This window comes from Anopheles moucheti, chromosome 3 (assembly GCF_943734755.1).
Source record: "Anopheles moucheti chromosome 3, idAnoMoucSN_F20_07, whole genome shotgun sequence".
NCBI classification, from domain to species: Eukaryota; Metazoa; Arthropoda; class Insecta; order Diptera; family Culicidae; genus Anopheles; species Anopheles moucheti.
The window spans coordinates 1,975,484-1,993,489 of record NC_069141.1 but is presented as its reverse complement, the minus strand read 5'-3'; the positions used below and the strand labels follow the sequence as shown (position 1 = coordinate 1,993,489).

Here is an 18,006-nt window from a genome sequence, read left to right as displayed (position 1 = left end):
TAGCAACTTTTCCAGAAGTGCCGTAAAGTAATGTTTTGACTGCTGCGAAACTGAAACGTCAAAATGACGGAAACTGTCAACGGCAAAACTAGCGCAGAAAATAAACAAAAGAAACGCAGCGGAATCCATTTTTCTGTTGTACAATTTCGGTGCAAGTGTCGCTGCATTTGAAATAAAAATGCAGTGTAGAGTATGTTTGAAACAGTGTGATAACGATAAATGTGCAATGCTTTTTCATTCCTTCATAAATGGCATGACGGTAGGAGAGTTGTTGAATGATTTGTTCGCTCTTCAGGTTTGCAAGCAGAGCCCAGCATGTGCGCAAAGCCATTCTTACCGAGAAACGTTTTAATTTGCTTCCATTTTAGTTGTCCGAAGATGATTCTTATCCACAAACCATCTGTGAGCAATGCCACCTTGAGCTTCAAATAGTGTCGATCTTCCGAGATCGGCTTCTGATGTCTGACAAAACGTTACGCACATTGACTCAGCTTGGAGAGGACGTAAAATACGAAGAGGCATTGGAGGAATCCGTTGCATCATGTACAGCAACTACAACTACAGAAACATTGGAATGCACGGAACAAGACGCAACGGTGATTCAGTTAACGAGTACCGATTGTGGCGATTGTAAAAAGCGGATATATGAGACAGAACCAACCTATCTGTTTCAGCAGAGCTACCCTTCGAGTGGCTTTTCGAACAAAGTGCTCTGTCAGGCTTGTTATCAATGCATACCTACTGGCCAAGAAGAAACGGAGGTTGATATGGAGAAAAATAGTGCCGAAGCAAACCTCGTTGTATCTCCATTAACACTCCAATCACAGTCATCGGAAGCATCAATCGTTGATTCAAAATCATACCGCTTTTGCTGTGTGACACACTGTTCAGAGAAGTTTACCGATGAGGCAGCCCTATTAAAGCACACAAAAGAGTTCCATGCGATAAAAATTCGGAAAAATCGCAAAAATCAAGCACCCGGACGACCGTTCAAGTGTACTATATGCTGTCGAGCGTTCACATCATCCAAAAACTTGCGCGTACATCAGTTGGTTCGATCGAATGTGTATCATCGGAATTTCACATGCAGCACATGTCCTTTTCGAACCGGGAGCTTGGCAACTCTAACGATCCACGAACGTTCCCATACCGGGGAGCGTCCGTTTGAGTGTGATTCATGCGACAAACGATTCTATTCCGAAGCGCTACTAAAATCACACCAAGTTTGTCATCGAGACGAACGACCATTCGAGTGTTCGTACTGCGCGAAAAAATTCGCTCGCAAACGAAACATGATGGAACACTTTTGGTTGTGCCAGTCGGACGAAAAACCTTACCACTGTGATGATTGTAGCGCTCGGTTTAAAACGATGCAGCACCTAAGGTTGCATCGGCGATTGCATACGGGAGAAAAACCGTACACATGTAGCCTGTGTCCTAAAAGTTTTCACTACACAAATGATCGCAAGCGACACGAACTTTCGCACGTGGGGGCTAAACCGTACCGTTGCCAGACATGTGATGCATCGTACACTCGGAAGTATGCTCTTTCCATCCACGAGCGGACACACACGGGTGAGCAACCGTTTGGGTGTACAGATTGTGGAAAACGTTTCTCTCAATCTAGTTTGTTGAAAAGACATGTAGCGCGGCACAAAAGTGGTGAAAACAATGTTTCCAATAAGCAGCAGAATAGTTCGGTAGGACATAAAAGCCGATCGAGGAAAGTGATAACAACTTGAATGAATTAAAAAGAATAGCAAAACAATTTAAAATCATCTTCATTTTTTGGTAAGTTGGAATTCGATGGTGATGCGTTGGATTGTAACAATATTTTCACCGGTCACAAGCGTCAACTGTCACTCTGATCGGATGTTTGTTTACGAAGCAGGTTCAAATACAAAGAAGTCAAAGAGCACAAACCATTGCGAGTCACTTACAAAATTCCAAAGATGTGGCAAGAAGATTTTAATGTTTTCATAGATGATCAAACTCCGAAAGGCCAGGCAACAAAAGTGAACCGATCGAAACTACCCCAACGAGCAAGGAAGTTAAGGTTGTAAGGCTGTAACTTTATGCAATCATCTCACTCATTACCATCGATATTTGTTTCACCAAAGCAAAGAACAGCTGCAAAATGCTCTACGTAAGAAAAAGGAATGCAATGCCAAGGCACAGCGTACGGTAGAAACTTTGATAGAACCGGGACGCACCGAGGAAGAATTGCTCACAATGCTAAAGGATATCAACCAATGCCACATGCAGGATATTACAGAGGAGCGTGCTATTGTAAAGCTCTGTGGATATCCATTATGCGACAACGCACTAACGAAGTAAGTCCAAGTTTGATTTTCATCCTTCCTATTTCTGTTCAGCAAAGTAACTTCTCTCATCTCTAACTATTCCCTCTTTTGATTCTTTTTAGCATACCGAAGCAAAAGTACGCAATATCTGTATCGAGGAACAAGGTGTACGATATTACGGAACGAAAGAATTTTTGTAGCGGTGATTGCTACAAAGCGTCTAACTTCATCATGCAGCAGATGCTAACGAGTCCCCTTTGGTTGCGCGACCAGGAAGATATACCGAATTTCAGGCTGTTAAAAGGCAGGCAGCTCCTTCACCAAGAAACCGATGTAAAGAAACCATTGATACCGGTAGACATACTGCTTGGAGAGTTGAAAATTGTCGAACGATCGTATACTACAAGCGAGCAGAAAGAAATACTAGAAAAAGAATCCCAACAGCAAGATGAATGTGCGATGGATCAGACAGAACAAGCTGAGGATGCGGTAGGTGTGGAGAAAGAATTGAACAGTGTGCTTTCGAAGCTAAACATTTAAGGTATAATTTTGGAAAGGATTTGTGATAAATTTTTATAAAAAAGCAATGAAAAAGCGATACCGCAATGAAAATCTTCTATGAACTAGATCTTGACCTAGCGAATTCAACAATGCTTGCTAGCTTCAGAGAATGATGACGTCACTTGCTCCTCTTTGACGTTTCAATGTTATTATTTATCTGCGAGGAGTTGGAAGCAGACGATTTGTACAGCAAAATTTATCATTTAAAAAAAGTGTAAGTGCATAATCATTTGGCGTGGTTTGTGCAACGCATAACTCCAAACAGGTAAGGGATTGCTACAGTTTTTAATAAGTTGATTTATAGCGTCTCGTTACGTTATTGAATGAGCCATCATGGCGGTGCAAGATGATAGCTGATAGATGTGGTATCAGCTAACTCGGCTTATCTGGTACGACAACGAAATGGATGTTTACAACATCTACGACCATACCTCAGTATTTTTTTCCTCACTATAGTACAGCGAATTAAAATAGGCAGGATTTCTGTTAAAATAGTACTGGATGATCCAGCGGAGGAAAGTCCTTTTAACTCGTCCACATTGGCAGTGGCGGTATGGTTTGGCGTGCGTGCTTGATGCGTCTACCACAGCGGCGGATCAAACGGTAGGCGGAGTAGACGGTCGCCTAGGGCCTGGCCGTATTGGGGGCCCCAAAAAATTTGTGCCGATTGTGCGATTTTTGGAAATTTTTGGAAAGGAAAAATTTTGGAAGCAGAGTTAATTTATAGCACAAAATCTAATTTTTCTGAAATCCATACGATTGGAGATCATCACCGCGAAATCATTGATCTAAGCTAAAAACACAACATGAAAAAAGATACTTGAAGAAATCAAGCATGCATTGATATAAAAACGATGTATTCAGTGCAGAACCTATCATAGTAGTCTTGCTAAAACATTGTTGGCGATATCGTTCGTGCTGAAAGTGGTCTCGTTTTTTTGCATTGAAAACTCAGTTTATTTGAGAAAAATAAGTGAATGCTTTGTGGTGTTGTATCCCTATAATTTGCTATTGACTATCAAATTGTGCCTGAGGAGCAGATATTGTGTTTCATACTGAGGTAAAAGTGTAAATGTGACGAAATGATCGCAAGTGTCTTCACAATGACCGAAGAGTTTCATAATTTGCAAGAAACTCGGCAAAGAAATCGGCCCAGAAATTCAGGAATTTAGCAGTACGTGCCAGTACCAGTACGTAGCAGTAGGTACGAAATTCCATACAAACCAGCTGTATTCAGATTTACGATACCAGGAGAGCATGTTTTAAGAGGTGACACCTAGTACTAGCCGAGCAAGCTCAAATCACGCGTTTCCGCGGTAGTTGCAATCCCAAGTTGTTCCATGTAAGATGCCCTGAAGGAGGCTTCATCGTTTTTAAAATTAGAGGCCCCAACTATGAATACGCCCTGGACCTCCAAGGAGATTGATCCTCCACTGGTCCACTGGAAAGACCGCGATAACAAATTAGCTTCAAATGACATTGGATCGTGAGCGGTTTAGCAGACTTCTGGATAGAGATACATTCTTAGTAGAACATGCACTTGCTCGCCTTGAAACTGCACTTGAAATTGATATTAAAATCATGACACCTAGATATCATTCCGAATTCTGGAACTACGAAGGGCCAGTTGCAACAGACGCAACAGGTGTCACACTGTGACTGTCCTACTGTGACAAAATCCTACTTTATACTTGTACTAAGCATATAAGCATAAGCATAAGCAAAGTTGCTTCTGTCGAGGTTTGTTCATCAGGGATACGAATGCTTCGGGATCTTTAGGTATTGGTTATAGGTTATAAATCTACTATAACTCAAAATTCTCTTTTTGAAATCAATAACTTCAAGTTGTTAGCAGGAGAGATTATAAAATTATTAATTCAAATGGTTCAATGTATAAAGATAATGATACATGATGCGAATCTCAACAAAAAAGAAACAATTGTGTAATTATGTTGTATAGAGTTGAAGTTACGATTAAGTTTCAACATGTTTGAGTGGAAATACAAGTTCTTTAATTGGTTTTAGTTCACTAAATATCTTTAAAGTCGTAGCTTACGAATGAGTTCAATTTTGTTAGTAAGCGATTAGTAAACCAACCAATGAATAGTGATAAAAGATCCACACGTAGCAAAAAAAACTTACAAATGTTAATAATAGCAGTTTGAAGTTTGAAACCACATCGAAATCAGACAATCGAAGCGGCAACGAGTACGATAGTAATGATAGTTAGTGTGAGCTCGCCTGCACGCTCTAAAACGGCGGACACTAAATTGGAGTCAATTCGCTCCCATTAACTTAACCGAGCGTACATTTCACATCTGCGTCGGTTCTTCGTAGCTGCGAACCGGTTCCGGGCAGGATCACGCACTGATCAGCTGATGGAAAAGGGGATGGCAAAGATAAATTTAAATATCTTTTTTTTGCAAACAATTTTCTTCAGGTTCATGTGCTTGAGGACTTTGCTCGAGTCCGGCCGTTGATCGCTATCTTTGCTAAGCTGTTCGCGCTTCGGTGATCAATCATCTGTCGATCATAGCTGCCTCGGCCACACACCCTACGTGTGTTAGGTGGAACATTATTTTTAACCATCAGAACATCCTTGGTATGTCGAAAAAAGTGGAACGCACTGGAAGTGTCCGCAAAGCAACGAACACGGTGCAGAGATGATCGTGTCAGAAAGTGCTCACGTATTCAGAAGATTTTTTTTTATATGTATCCTCCCTTTCTGTGCCGTTGCAGACGCAATCGCCGGTGATGCAGCAGGAATAAAATAACTCCACCACGACGACAAGACGACGGCGCACAACATACACATACATTGACGGATCTTCATTGCGGAAGCCGAGGGAACTAACCGGATAGCGCGGGACGGGGACATTTCCACTCATAAAGACGCATAGCTCGCGCAAACGCGAATTGCAAAAACGGTTTAGTCGTACACGGTCCAACAGTCTCAGTTTCAGTCATAGTTAAGCTTTGTCCGGGTGGTGTACACGTTCCGCTGAGGGTCCATTAGCCATCGTATGAAACGCGACTAGAACGGTTTATTGTGAGAGCATTTTTGTTTGTAGTAGGAGCGTGCGTGCTTATTGCAACGGTTAAACTCAAGGTAAAACAGTTTCGTCTCTAGTTCAAGGACGTGAAAAACAGAAACAAAAGTATCCACGAAAACGCGAAGGGTTGTGTGGTTGATTTTTTTGTTTCCTTTCGGAAGGGGTGTGCATACGTAATGGCGCAGCAAGTGCAGCAAGTTTTCAAGGTCGCTCTAGCCAAAACGGCTGGACAAAGGGCGATGTCTACCGGCAGTGTCATCGGTACATTGGATGGTGAGTGAAACCTGGGAATTCGTTTAGATGATAAACAACATTTCACTTGCACGCTCATCGATCCATAAGAAATCAAACCGGTTTACATCGATGCACCGGAAAGCTCTTCAATGCAAACGTTGGTGACTGTGCTGTGACTTTGTGCTCTTTGAACGTAGTGCGGAAATACCAATACTGCATTTCTCAAAGTGCAGTTATATAGACGCAGATATGGTAGGCAGTAGCGAGCAAAACAAAGCACTTGTACGAAACATTATTTAGTTTCATACAGTTCCGCAGTTGTGCAACTGCTGCTGCTGGTGTAGGATGGTGTGCTTCAATAGACTTGGTCTAACTTCGGTATTATTTAGAGTCAGAGTTCAACGAATAAGTGAGCTTTAATTTAGTTGAATATGTGTTGTTCCGCAACTGGGGGTTTTAAATAAAATATAGTTAAAAGAATTTAGTTTTATAGTCAAAATGCAAATATTTCAAATTTTATACTTAGTGATTTTGAATTTAGCCCATAAAAGCTGCACAAAATGGTTAACAAAATGGTGGCAGTCACCTGGAGCTTTGGAAAGAATTTTCCGTCGCAATAAACAAAAATAGTTTATAGTCGAACACAACACAACTGAGTGAATGCATAAAAGTTCATTACGTGACTGAAGCTCCACACTTTGTAGCAATCATGAGCCTTGCCTCTACTGTCTTACCGGTTTGATCCGGTTACAATTGTTCCGGGAACACGTCTCGTATGTGGCTCCCCTTCTCGACGATTTTGTTTACGTTAATTTAAAATTGTTGATGCATAAAATAACACCAGCGACATATAATCACACGCCCTTTACCTACTGAATGATGTTACAACGTACATTGTAACAAAACACTCTAAAAGCCACTTTTTTCTCTCTTTGCTGCAGGATCTGGTACTTCGGTTACAAAAAAATGCGCAACGCAATCGTCCGGGCTGCACATGTCCGTCCAGCGCAGCTATCCCCTGGCGGCCACACTTCCGCTGCCACCGAACATTGATGCATCGGAAACGCGACGCTTTTCACCGTTGCGCTCGCGTGACATCAATGCTTCGGCGCTGCTAACGCACCAATCGGCCGCACCGGTCAATGTGGAAGCTGTATCAGCAGTCGGGATAATCGATGTGACGGTGGACATGACTGGCGGACCGGTCGATCCGCACGTCGCCTCGTACGACTGTACCGGTGCCGTCAGTCTCAACTCGACCATGCAAAGCAACGTACCGAGCCCGTTCGGGGGTATGCACAAGTTTACGCATCTGAACATGCCGGGCGGTGCGTGGGCACAGGAGAGCAAGTTCCTATCGCACGAACTCAACTCCTCGCATTACACCAACCTGCGGCAGGAGGTGCGCTCCGACTGGAGTAGCTACGAAGACCGCCCGATCAAGCCGGAAGGTAGGAAGATGATGGGGTTGTCGCGTACAGGTTGCTGGCCAAAAGGCGATAGTTTCGGGTCGTTTTCGATGTTTACAATGGTGTCAGGTAGACAGGGCGCCGATTGCGGTGCGTTAGGTATAAGGCGCCGGGCCTTCTCGCTATGCTCAACACACTTATTGGTATGTACCTCCGCGGCGCTTAATAATAAATCCCCGCAAGCTAACAACACCGCTACAGGAGAACAAAATTCGAAAGGTAATTCCGTGCCTAGTGAGGGACAGGTCCCCGTCTCGCGCAAAGATCGACTAAAAAAAGCTATTAAAGAGTACGGATCTACCGTGCTCGTGTTCCACGTGAGCATTAGTCTCGTTTCACTGGGTACCTGCTATCTACTGGTATCGAGGTTTGTACCACAAATGTCTCTGTATTTGACCAGCGATGGGTGTCCTTTACGCCCACAGTCTAACAACGTGGGTTCTACTACTTACAGAAAAGACAGCTCTTGTTAATCTAAAAACTAATGTTATCTCCAATGAATTGTTTTACTCTACTTGCCATGGTTCAACACGTACAGCGGAATAGACATCGTCTCGCTATTGGATCGCATGGGCTGGGGTGATTCGGCGCTCGCCAGCAAGGCTGGTGCCGGTGCCGGCACATTCGTCATCGCTTACGCTATCCATAAGGTGTTTGCTCCGGTTAGAATTAGCATTACCCTGGGTGCAACGCCGCTCATCGTACGGTATCTTCGCCGAAAGGGCATCCTGAAGCCACCAGCGCCATCAGTATCGGCCTCTGGATCATCAACGTCAGCGAAGCAATCCTAGAAGATATATAACCTGCGTGTTGTGTGACGACCTTAAAAGGAGTGTGGTTTAGAGTGTATATTTTTGTATTGGGAAAACATTCAGTTACACATTCAGCAATAATAAAGTTAAATAGAAATATTAGATCTTTAATTTGTGACTGTGCATTGTAGTAATAATAGCTGCTCAGAGTAAATGATCATATAGAAATTGTAATATTATTTTGATTGGATACATAATTTTTAGCCGCTGACAAGGAAATCTACTTCCGAAAATCATTTGAAACTATTGAAAACGTACGACGAAGATACATTGGTCCTAAGCGAATAATTATGAACAAAAGTTGTGCACAGCTCAGTAGGTGGGATTCAAGCTGAAAAAGAAGTATTATAACCTGTTAAACCAACATAAACTGATAAGAACACATTAAAAATTATGCAAGTTGTCAATAACATATTTCATCACTATTGCTAGTCTTCGGAATTATCAACGTACGAAGAAGGCGGCTACAACACATTAATTTGCACATGTTTCATTTGTCTTTCATATTTTGTCTAAATACAGCGCACTTAATTATTTTGATACCCAACAGTGTGGAGTACAGTAACCATAAAAACCTTAACTATTAATTTTTACGATATTTTAAATGACCACATTTCTATTAAATTCCCACATTTGGTTTTCCTTTCTATTGCTATAAAAGAGGTTTAGTTTCTGCTCTACGAACTTTTAAAACACAAGCACATTGATTAGTTTTACCCACCAGTAGTGATTTTAAGCACGAAACATACACAAAAATTCAAAAGATTGTTTTTGCTAAAGATCGTTCCCAGGACTTCGGACTCCAGGGGGTAATTTTAAACATAATTAACCAGTCGTTTGAATGCATTGTACCCGACAGAGATTGTAAAACCAAATCAGAATGTTATGCTCGAACAAAAATTGGCGGGGAAACATATTAGTGGGAACCAGAAACCTATTACTGATGCATTCTTGATAAGCTACACGCTACACCAAATTGTTCATCAAACCATTCAGATATTTTAAAAGAACTTAACTCTGCCTGCTACTATCTTCATCCCAAAACCTTTTGTTTTTTTTTTCAACCGTTTCTACTCTTTCTCAAACACCCTACACAGAACACGAGATCTTCGCATTACTGCTTGCGCGCTTTGTTTGTGTGATGGGACATTCGTTAATATCACATATCTGTCGGGAAAACAGAAGCTACAAATTGCTCATGTTTACTTATTATTTATCCTGTCTCTATCCCGTGTATTTAATCTACCATTACCCTACTACCCTTCCGTTGCCATTCCTGGACGTGTTCCGGTAGTCTTCTCTCTTACCTTTGTTGTCTTAAAATTTTACCGTAAATGTTGAACTTATTTGGAGACTGTGGTATTAGGAGAAATACTACACTTGTACTACTAGTAGCGTTTGCCTGAATGTGCCGCCAAGCGTTCTTTGCTTTAACCAGAACGTTTGGGCTGCAGCAACGAAACGGCTTGTGATGCGTCCGGGAACAGGTTATAGTAGTTGATCAGTGGCACGTATGCGGCTCCAATGACACGACCCGCAAACCATCGTCCGTGCAGTGCGTTCACTGCGAGTACGGCCGTAGCAATGCTGGGACATTTGACGTACACGTTACCCGAAGGCGATTGCTTGTCGACGTACACATGCTGCACACCACCGTGCTTGTTGCACTCCTCTATCACGTCGTCCTGTATTTCCAGATCCCAGTTAGGGTTTGTTTCCGAAGCTGGATCAAACATGTTCGACAGCAGAAAGCACTGAGTAGCGATCGGTGGTGACTGATGGATCGGTTGCTGCGGTACGGGCTGTGGTGCAGTTGCCAGCAGTGCATCGGCCGCAGCACGCGGTACGGCAAGCCCGGCACCTTCGGCTAGCTTGAACATGAGCTGCAATCGTCCTGTTGCGCCGAGCTCAATGCCACTGCGGTCCATTTCGTCCGTGTCTAACGAGGCGTGCGTGGTGACATCCAATCGTTCTGTTACATTTCCTACTTTCATCGGGCGACCGGCTAGTTCGAAGCCGTTCAGTTGTTCCAGTGCTTTTTTCGCATCATCGGCATTATGGAACTGAAAAAGAGATGCATTGATTATCATTACTTTCTATCACTTAATGCGGTGCGGTAAACATGTAGCTGCATTGTTGATAGATACTATATCTGTACGATCTCACAGTGCGAACAATTGAATTCCACTACTGGTAAGCAATCTGCATGTTGCAAGATCCGAAATTTTCCGTGGAAAACCTCATCGTTAATATGGCATACTTTTACCCCTCGATTGCAAACCAACAATCACAATCAAGTCAAGAAGTATGCTACCATGAATGATGTAATTCCAATTTCATTTGCACAGACACTACCAGGCTGCTCATTTTAAATAATAGGCATAACGAATCTTTTAGGAAGACTCATTAAAATCATGAATCGACTCTCATTCATGATTCATGAGATTCTCTAAGTTTCATGAATCCTTCAAGGAGATCCCCAGTCAGACTGCGCGCTGTTAATTTGCCCATTCGGGCAGTTTGCTTCGTCAGGCTGTATCATTCGATAGTGTGTTGTGGCGTCTCGAAATGCATCTGATAAAACGACTGTGTGAGTGATCCCTCATTACTCTGAGATTTCATAACTTTTACTTACTTGAATGACTCCTCCCTAAAGATTCAGATGAATCACTATTCTCAAAAAACTCATTAGGCACTACACTACAGTCGGCAAAAAAGATGAAGCGTGGACGTAAATGTGAGATCTCACCATTAGAAAAGATTGAATTTCAGCAAGAAGAGCAATCAAAGATCAGGCAAGAGCTATTCCTGAGCTGCACGAAGTACAGAACAAGACACCCATTCCATTTAGCATACCTTTGCCCCTCGATTGCAAACCAACCATCACAATCAAGTCAAGTAGTATGCGACGAAACCTTGTACTCTTAGGAAAAGTTTAAACGATTCAATCTAAACCAAAATACCGCTATAAGCTTACCGTAATAAACCCGTAGCCTTTCGAGCGTCCAGTATCTGCATCCATGATCAGTTGAATGTTATCAATTTTGCCGAATGGTTCAAAGATGCCATTTAACATATCTTCTGTGATGTTGAAATGGAGTGAACCAACGTACAATCGCATTGGCCCGGAAGGATTTTTCGGCGGTGCCGCTGGCGGTTGGCTGGCCATTCGGTTCTTTTCTGCCTGCGTATGTTGCACACTGATCGGTATGCCGAGCAGCTTCTGGCCGGAAAGCCCGAGTGCCAGTGCGACCGATTCGGGATCTTTGAACTCAATGTAAGCGATACCCTTGAATCGCTTCGTTTTGTTGCACGTGATTAACCGTACGTCCCGCACTTTGCCTACGCTTGAGAAGAACTCTTCCAAATCGCGAGCATGTATGCGCTGGGACAGCTGCATGCAGAACACGGTACGCGCATCCCGATCCTCCTGGGTCATTTCTTCCAGTGGGGAACGGTCACGATAGTAACCATTGGAACCGCCTCGTCCGCGGCCACGGTAGGGTTTCGGTGACATAGAGCGGCGACCTCCCCGTCCACGGACACCGTCCCTCGAACGGCTGCGACGACGGTAGTCCCGTTCGCGTGAACGACGACGATGGTCACGATCACGAGAACGACGTTTTTCCACCACTTCCCGGCGATGATGATCGGTTTTTACGCGTTCTTTCTCCTTGGAGCGATCTTTAGAACGATCGCGACGCGCTGGCGAACGAGATTTGCTTCGTTCCTTGCTGCGACGCCGCTCCTTGTCCCGGCTTCGACCAGGTGATCCCGAACGATGCTTTTTCGAACGTCCTTCTCCTTCACGCTCGCGTGGTTGTTCACGCTCACGGTCCCGCTCGCGTTCTCTGTCGCGGTCACGTGACCGGCTGCGGTGGCTATGGCAAGAGAAGAAAACCATTAAACCCTTTCTCACTAGCGGCCCACTCTGCGTTACTTACCGAGACGATTTACTGTGGCCATTTTCCTTTAGCTTCTTCTCACCATTAGTGGAACCGTTTGCTACGGGTGATGCATCATCCTGCAGGTTGTAGGATGGATTGATTTGAATGCAACGTTGATGTCGGTTGATCGGACGAGCGCACGCACGTCGCATAAAAAACCGTACCGAGAAGATAAGGTCGTATTCGAGAAAATGAAAATGGTGCATACGGGATTTGCATTGAACGGTAGAGGATTTAGTTGTTTTTTGATGTTTAATTTTCAGCAACAATAGACGATCGCGTTGTTCATGAGACACACATTAAAGAAACGTAGAATGATAGTGATGAAATGTAAGAGAAAGAAAAAAAGATAAAAATAAAAAAAGAAAGGGAAAGAGAAGAGAAAACAACGAAACAATGGATTAATTTAATACGCTTGAATTTGCACCGGATTCGTGCACTCCCTCGTGGAATGCAGGGAATGGTCTCAGAGATGCGGCAAAGACACAGTAATGCCATCCGTCCCATGCGTGCGCGCGCGAGAACGCACTCAAATCCACACACGCGCACACGGCAGAAGTAATATGCAAATATAAGAGAAAACAGATTCAAGATGGAAGACAATAGATGGAACCTTATTTCAGCTAGCAAGTCAGTCGATTCACGTCCACACCACATGACGAGACGGGGCTCGCTGCCGCGCTGTTCGATTCACCTACGCAGAAAAAACAAAACATATAGGCTTGTGTTTGATTGCACCGTTACATCGATTTCGATCAAGCCTCCTCTGTCATTCTCTAATATACCGGGGTTCTGGTACACGTTCAATCGATCTTTTCGTCTTCAGCAGACCTGGTTCTGCACAACGGGCAGGTAGAATGGTTTTGAGTGAAGGTTGAGTTCTGCAATAACAACACATTGTATTCTGTTATGGGGGACACACAAACTTACGTTTGAGAATTGATTCTTTGAAAATTCGTTGCAATTTCATCATTATTAGCAACAGGTTAACGGGACCTATATATGTATGTACAGTTTACTTTCAGACGTGACGTGTCCTGGCGAAATGCACAATGCTATGCTATAGGCCATCCACGGAAGTTATCCACGCACTCAAGAGCAATACATCTGCAAAAGGAAAAACAATGCCTTTAGCGATTGCTCGCGTAGCGAAGCAAAGAACCATCAAAGCACGTATCTAGAGCTTGCTTCTTGGGGTTGTACGTAATGCATATAATCCAGTTGCGTCTACCAGAATTACCAATGACGGGCACATACGCATATGAGACCATATGTCACCGTAGCGAATGGCATCACGCATAAAGCCGGCCAATTTGCATTTAAACACATCAGCTGGTTACGGCATCATCAATTGATCGATCTGTAAAGAATCTGTTCAAAGTTGTCATAGATCAAACACAGTAGTATCGTCGTCGCAGTTATCGTTGTTATCGTCGTCATCCTACGATGACGAACGCAGCTTCACACCGATGGGTGGTGGGTAGGGATGAGGAAGTACTCATCTTCCTTTGCCTTTAGGTATTCCAAATGAGCCGAAAGAATTTTCACGATAATAAGGAACCACACATGCCCAGGGCTACCCGACCATTGAAACAATCGCGAACCTAAAAATAATCTATAGATTCGTATTAGGTGGAGAGAGAGAGAGAGAGGGAAGCCTCAGCCAGTCGCTCCCAACGGACACCAACGGCTGCACCCTGGGCTTACTCGGGAATCCTGGTAGCCTTTCGCGTTACAGATAGGACACCTGTAAAGAGAGCAACGGACGCAACATCGAAGCTTTGGTTCCCTATTTATCGTTGCTCCTTACACCCGTGGTTCCAGACGATTAAATTCTGCCAAACTGCCGATTAACCTAGAATGAGCAAATACTAAGGCACGCGCGCGTTTATCACGAATTCAGGATCCAAATTTTCATTGCACGGCAATGGCAGTAAAGGTCCTCTTTGTTAGTTTCTAGACGTCATAACTAAGGTATCCTTTTTCTGTAGAACTACCCAGGAAATGTACGTAAGGAAATGGTACGAGCCAATGACCAACTAAAAATAAATAAGCTAGTAAGGTACGTGACTGTGCGTAAGCTGCCGATGTTTTGATTAAATAACAAATTATTTATCTACCCATTACAGGAGCGTTAACGGGAAAAAATCCCCTTTGTGCCAACAATCCCAGTACGTCCTAGCAGGAAAAGATCATGTCTTCTATGTCGAAACGTATACGAGGTAAGGAAACGCGATTAAACAATTTCAATGAAGCTTGCCTCATCGGTATCGATCATATTCTGCGATGGTGGCTTAACATTCCTTCCTATATTCTCTCTTGTTTAAAGTTTTATGCGCCGTGTACTTATATCAATAATATCTAGAACAATACGAGCAAATTCCATGAAACTCCAGTTTGTGTCAACTGGTTTCGAAAAGCAAAAGGAAAAGGAGGAGGTAGGAAAAATCGAAGCTAAACAATAACGGCATGAATAGTGGATCGTAGTGAGAGAAATTCATGTTTTCTCGATTCTCGATTTTTCGATCCTCGATTCGTTGCACATATTTGTTCGCTTGCATATATGATTAGCCTTTCTGCGTACTTTATCTTGAATTTAGGTTTCCTTCGTGTGCTGTCTATCTCATCAGGGCAGAAGATAATCCTTTTCGAAAGGACGGGAATATTAATGCGCGCCCTTGCTGTTTCTTGATGTGTCAATTGTGACTGATCAATAAATATAGCTTTTAGTATATTTTTTGCCTACTTTTATTCCAACCAGCAGGCACAGAGCAGCCTTTACAGAGATCAGCCTAGAAAAATAAAGAGAAAGTTCCACTTTAATCACATTGGTTCGGTCGTACTTCGCGATCGGTCGTTAAGTGTATTTCTTTTTTTTTCTAAACGGAGATAGTACGAGAACCGCGAAAGTTATCTCAAAGGGAGGAAATATGATGCAAAGAAATAAAAGAAAAACAAACGATAAGATGTAGAAGGGGGTGGGATACGAAAAAAGAACTGCGTGAACATGGATGAACGAATTTTCGATGATGGGAAATACGTTTTATTTTTGGTTTAGGTTAGGCGCGCGCGAATTGTGACTAGAACTTTTGACTAATTTTTAATTTCGTATCCATAATATTTGGCAATATTTGTGGAGAGGGGAATACTTTCGTAGTATTATTTTGATATTTGCGTTTTTCTTGTATTAATTGGGTATGTACCTTTGTCTTGGAAGCTGAATACACACACTCTCTGTACCAAACTCATACCGGAACCTGACATTAGTATCGTCTATAAAATGCAGAAACGAGGAAAATTCATGTCATTTACCTTTTCGGCAATTTGTAGTGTTTGAGTTGGTTGGTTATAATAGTTATTAATTTACATATAATTATTATATTGCTCAGTTCTCAGATCCTTTCAACAGCACTTATATGCTACGGAAATCATACAGTACGGTACAACATTGCTTAATGATTAACTGTTAGGAGCTCATGACGGATAACTCCTTTAAGATAACACTATCTTACAATTGTTGGAACATGAAGAAAATACTAGTACTGCATTTTCGTACAGATGAAAAGGAAAGACCAGCTAATGCAAGGACGGAAACGTGAAATAAGTGTTGCAATATCACTGACATCCGGGATCTAACGGGCCTCCGGATCAGCTGTCGCCTTCCTTTCCATCTGACGGTTCGGCAGCGCTATAGAGCAGAGTTTGATGTGTCTTGCATTGAGCAATACGCACGAACACACACACTGTGTGTTCTCGAACTTACAAATCTCTGGCGGCGAAAGGAGCACGAGTAGTAGAAACAGGATACTACAAGAATACAATCACACACAGCACAATCTAAGTTACGATGCGATTTGCACTTACCTCCTTTTTGTAGGGAGCTTCTAGCAGGTTCAACACCTCGTTATTGAGCTCGTCATCCGCCGCCATCTTGTCCGAGATGTGGTGCTCTTTACGTGTTTCGTGATCGTAAAATGTGGTACTTTTCATTCCGCGTACAAACTGCTGTTGTAAGCTTTGCACTTAATCTACTGCTGTTAGCGCTGGTGCAGCAAACGATGCTCTATGCGTACGTGGTAAATTTACACCGTTGTTGTGCTGATAAATAGGATAAATTCAAGAAAGAATAGCACTGCTAACTTTTGTTGAAATCTGATGAGGAAACAAGATGGCGTTCCGTATGAAAGCTGAACCACGATTGACATAAGCGAAATCTAGCGTTCTGTTGATGTCGACCGGTTGACTTCTTACCAGGTAGCGTTTTGTCGTTGTATTTCAAATGACGGTTACAAGAACATTATTTTGTTTCTATAATAATAAAACACAATAAACGTTAAAAAAAAATAATTTTTTGGGTAGTAAAAAAATTACAAAAATTGGCTTTATTACATATTACCAACATGAAAAACTTAATTGCTCATCAGTGTAATCGCAATGGTAAATTGGAGAGTGTGATTGGTGACATAAAATTGATCTGCTGAACGACGAAGAGTGCGGTTGTTATTAACGAATAAGGAAACACGGCTGTTTTTAACGAGGTAGCGTCAGAGAGCGCTGTTTTATACCCGTTCCCATAGCTAGCGCGTCGACTTCCGTACATGGCCACGCCTTTGGGTATTGCATAGGCAAGCGGAAGCATGGTAGAAACAACGATCAGTATAAAGACAATTCCTACCCTATATTTATATCCGTTTTCCATTGGCTTTTTGGAGCACTTCGCGTACTGTTTTCCTTGCGTACGATTTGTTCTATGAATAAGAAACGTGAGATAAATATTTAACGTTTGTTCACGTGATGTTTTAATAACTTATTCGCTGTATCACTTGTTTGGTTCAAAGAGCTTAGTCAATCGATTTCTTGGCACTTGCCTGGTATAAAATGTCACTTCACTAGCTGTTGTTTGGAGGAAAACAACCCTGGTGCGCAGGTTCCGCGCACTCTCGTTTGTGCGCAATGACGATCTCGATCGTATTGCGCTGTAGTATGCGAGAATATTGATCGTTCGTGATTGCATTGTTTTGTTTTTTGCGTGTAAAATGTTTGCAATGAAAATAACTTTATTATTTTAATATTGCTACGGTAACACATATCGCAGTTCATTTTATGCATGTCATCAGGATCTGATCTGAAGTTGATATTCTCGACTGCCCACGAAATAAGTAATAATATGCTTCACAAAGTCTTGCTTTGCTTTTTTGCTGTCTTGTTTCCTGTCGATTTTCTGGGACAATTTTTTACATTCTATCACAGCTACGGGGATGTCATATGCGTTTAACGGGTAACAGGGTAAATTACAATGTGAAAATATAATTTTTCCTGTAAAAAAATTTATCTGGATTTTTTGGGATTCAATGACAGTTTAAATAATTATTTTATTTATTTACTCAGGAACGGCCAGGCCGTATTGCTTACAACTAAGAGTAACTTAATTTATTGTACAATTCACATTCGTTTGAAGACATTTCCTTCTCCAAACGGTGAAGGTCACCTTATCCGGGTGTACTCGGTCGTTTTGCTGCGTATATTCCGTCATCCTAAAGAGTGGTCCTTTTTCTTGCGAGGGTCTGTATCGTGATTTGGGTTGTGATCCTTCTTCTTCCATGTTTTTGTCCGCATTGGCAGGTCGC

The 18,006-nt window shown here is 42.5% G+C and overlaps 3 protein-coding genes across 13 annotated transcripts; 2 read left to right on the top strand and 1 right to left on the bottom strand.

Moving 5' to 3' along the window:
• The first annotated feature begins 112 nt into the window (after positions 1 to 112).
• Positions 113 to 2,903, top strand: LOC128304987 (putative RNA polymerase II subunit B1 CTD phosphatase RPAP2 homolog). 4 transcript variants are annotated; one of them, XM_053042250.1, is made up of 4 exons: positions 1,662 to 1,791; positions 1,892 to 2,056; positions 2,121 to 2,333; positions 2,426 to 2,903. In XM_053042250.1, the coding sequence occupies exons 2-4, from the start codon at positions 1,953 to 1,955 to the stop codon at positions 2,841 to 2,843; spliced, it is 735 nt and encodes a 244-aa protein (XP_052898210.1). In that variant the 5' UTR covers positions 1,662 to 1,791; positions 1,892 to 1,952; the 3' UTR covers positions 2,844 to 2,903. The 4 variants fall into 4 exon arrangements, with proteins under 4 accessions (XP_052898208.1, XP_052898207.1, XP_052898209.1 ...); XM_053042248.1 differs by lacking the exons at positions 2,121 to 2,333; positions 2,426 to 2,903 and adding an exon at positions 113 to 295 and having other exon boundaries at positions 369 to 1,791; positions 1,892 to 2,013; XM_053042247.1 differs by lacking the exons at positions 2,121 to 2,333; positions 2,426 to 2,903 and adding an exon at positions 113 to 295 and having other exon boundaries at positions 369 to 1,791; positions 1,851 to 1,919.
• Positions 2,904 to 2,922: 19 nt separating this feature from the next.
• LOC128304989 (uncharacterized) lies at positions 2,923 to 8,534 on the top strand. 6 transcript variants are annotated; one of them, XM_053042253.1, is made up of 5 exons: positions 2,923 to 3,129; positions 5,604 to 5,973; positions 6,079 to 6,190; positions 7,093 to 7,987; positions 8,159 to 8,534. In XM_053042253.1, exons 3-5 carry the CDS (start codon positions 6,094 to 6,096, stop codon positions 8,409 to 8,411), a joined length of 1,245 nt encoding a protein of 414 aa, XP_052898213.1. In that variant the 5' UTR covers positions 2,923 to 3,129; positions 5,604 to 5,973; positions 6,079 to 6,093; the 3' UTR covers positions 8,412 to 8,534. The 6 variants fall into 6 exon arrangements, with proteins under 6 accessions (XP_052898213.1, XP_052898216.1, XP_052898211.1 ...); XM_053042256.1 differs by lacking the exon at positions 6,079 to 6,190; XM_053042251.1 differs by having other exon boundaries at positions 2,925 to 3,129; positions 5,604 to 6,190.
• A 378-nt stretch (positions 8,535 to 8,912) lies between these two features.
• LOC128304986 (RNA-binding protein 39) lies at positions 8,913 to 16,528 on the bottom strand. Of its 3 annotated transcripts, none has more exons than XM_053042246.1 (6): positions 16,244 to 16,385; positions 15,583 to 15,652; positions 12,544 to 15,171; positions 12,377 to 12,456; positions 11,410 to 12,313; positions 8,913 to 10,495 (listed from the first exon to the last, which is right to left on the bottom strand). In XM_053042246.1, exons 3-6 carry the CDS (start codon positions 12,583 to 12,585, stop codon positions 9,863 to 9,865), a joined length of 1,659 nt encoding a protein of 552 aa, XP_052898206.1. In that variant the 5' UTR covers positions 12,586 to 15,171; positions 15,583 to 15,652; positions 16,244 to 16,385; the 3' UTR covers positions 8,913 to 9,862. The 3 variants fall into 3 exon arrangements, with proteins under 3 accessions (XP_052898206.1, XP_052898204.1, XP_052898205.1); XM_053042244.1 differs by having other exon boundaries at positions 12,377 to 13,073; positions 13,165 to 15,171; XM_053042245.1 differs by lacking the exons at positions 12,544 to 15,171; positions 15,583 to 15,652 and having other exon boundaries at positions 16,244 to 16,528.
• Positions 16,529 to 18,006: the final 1,478 nt, after the last annotated feature.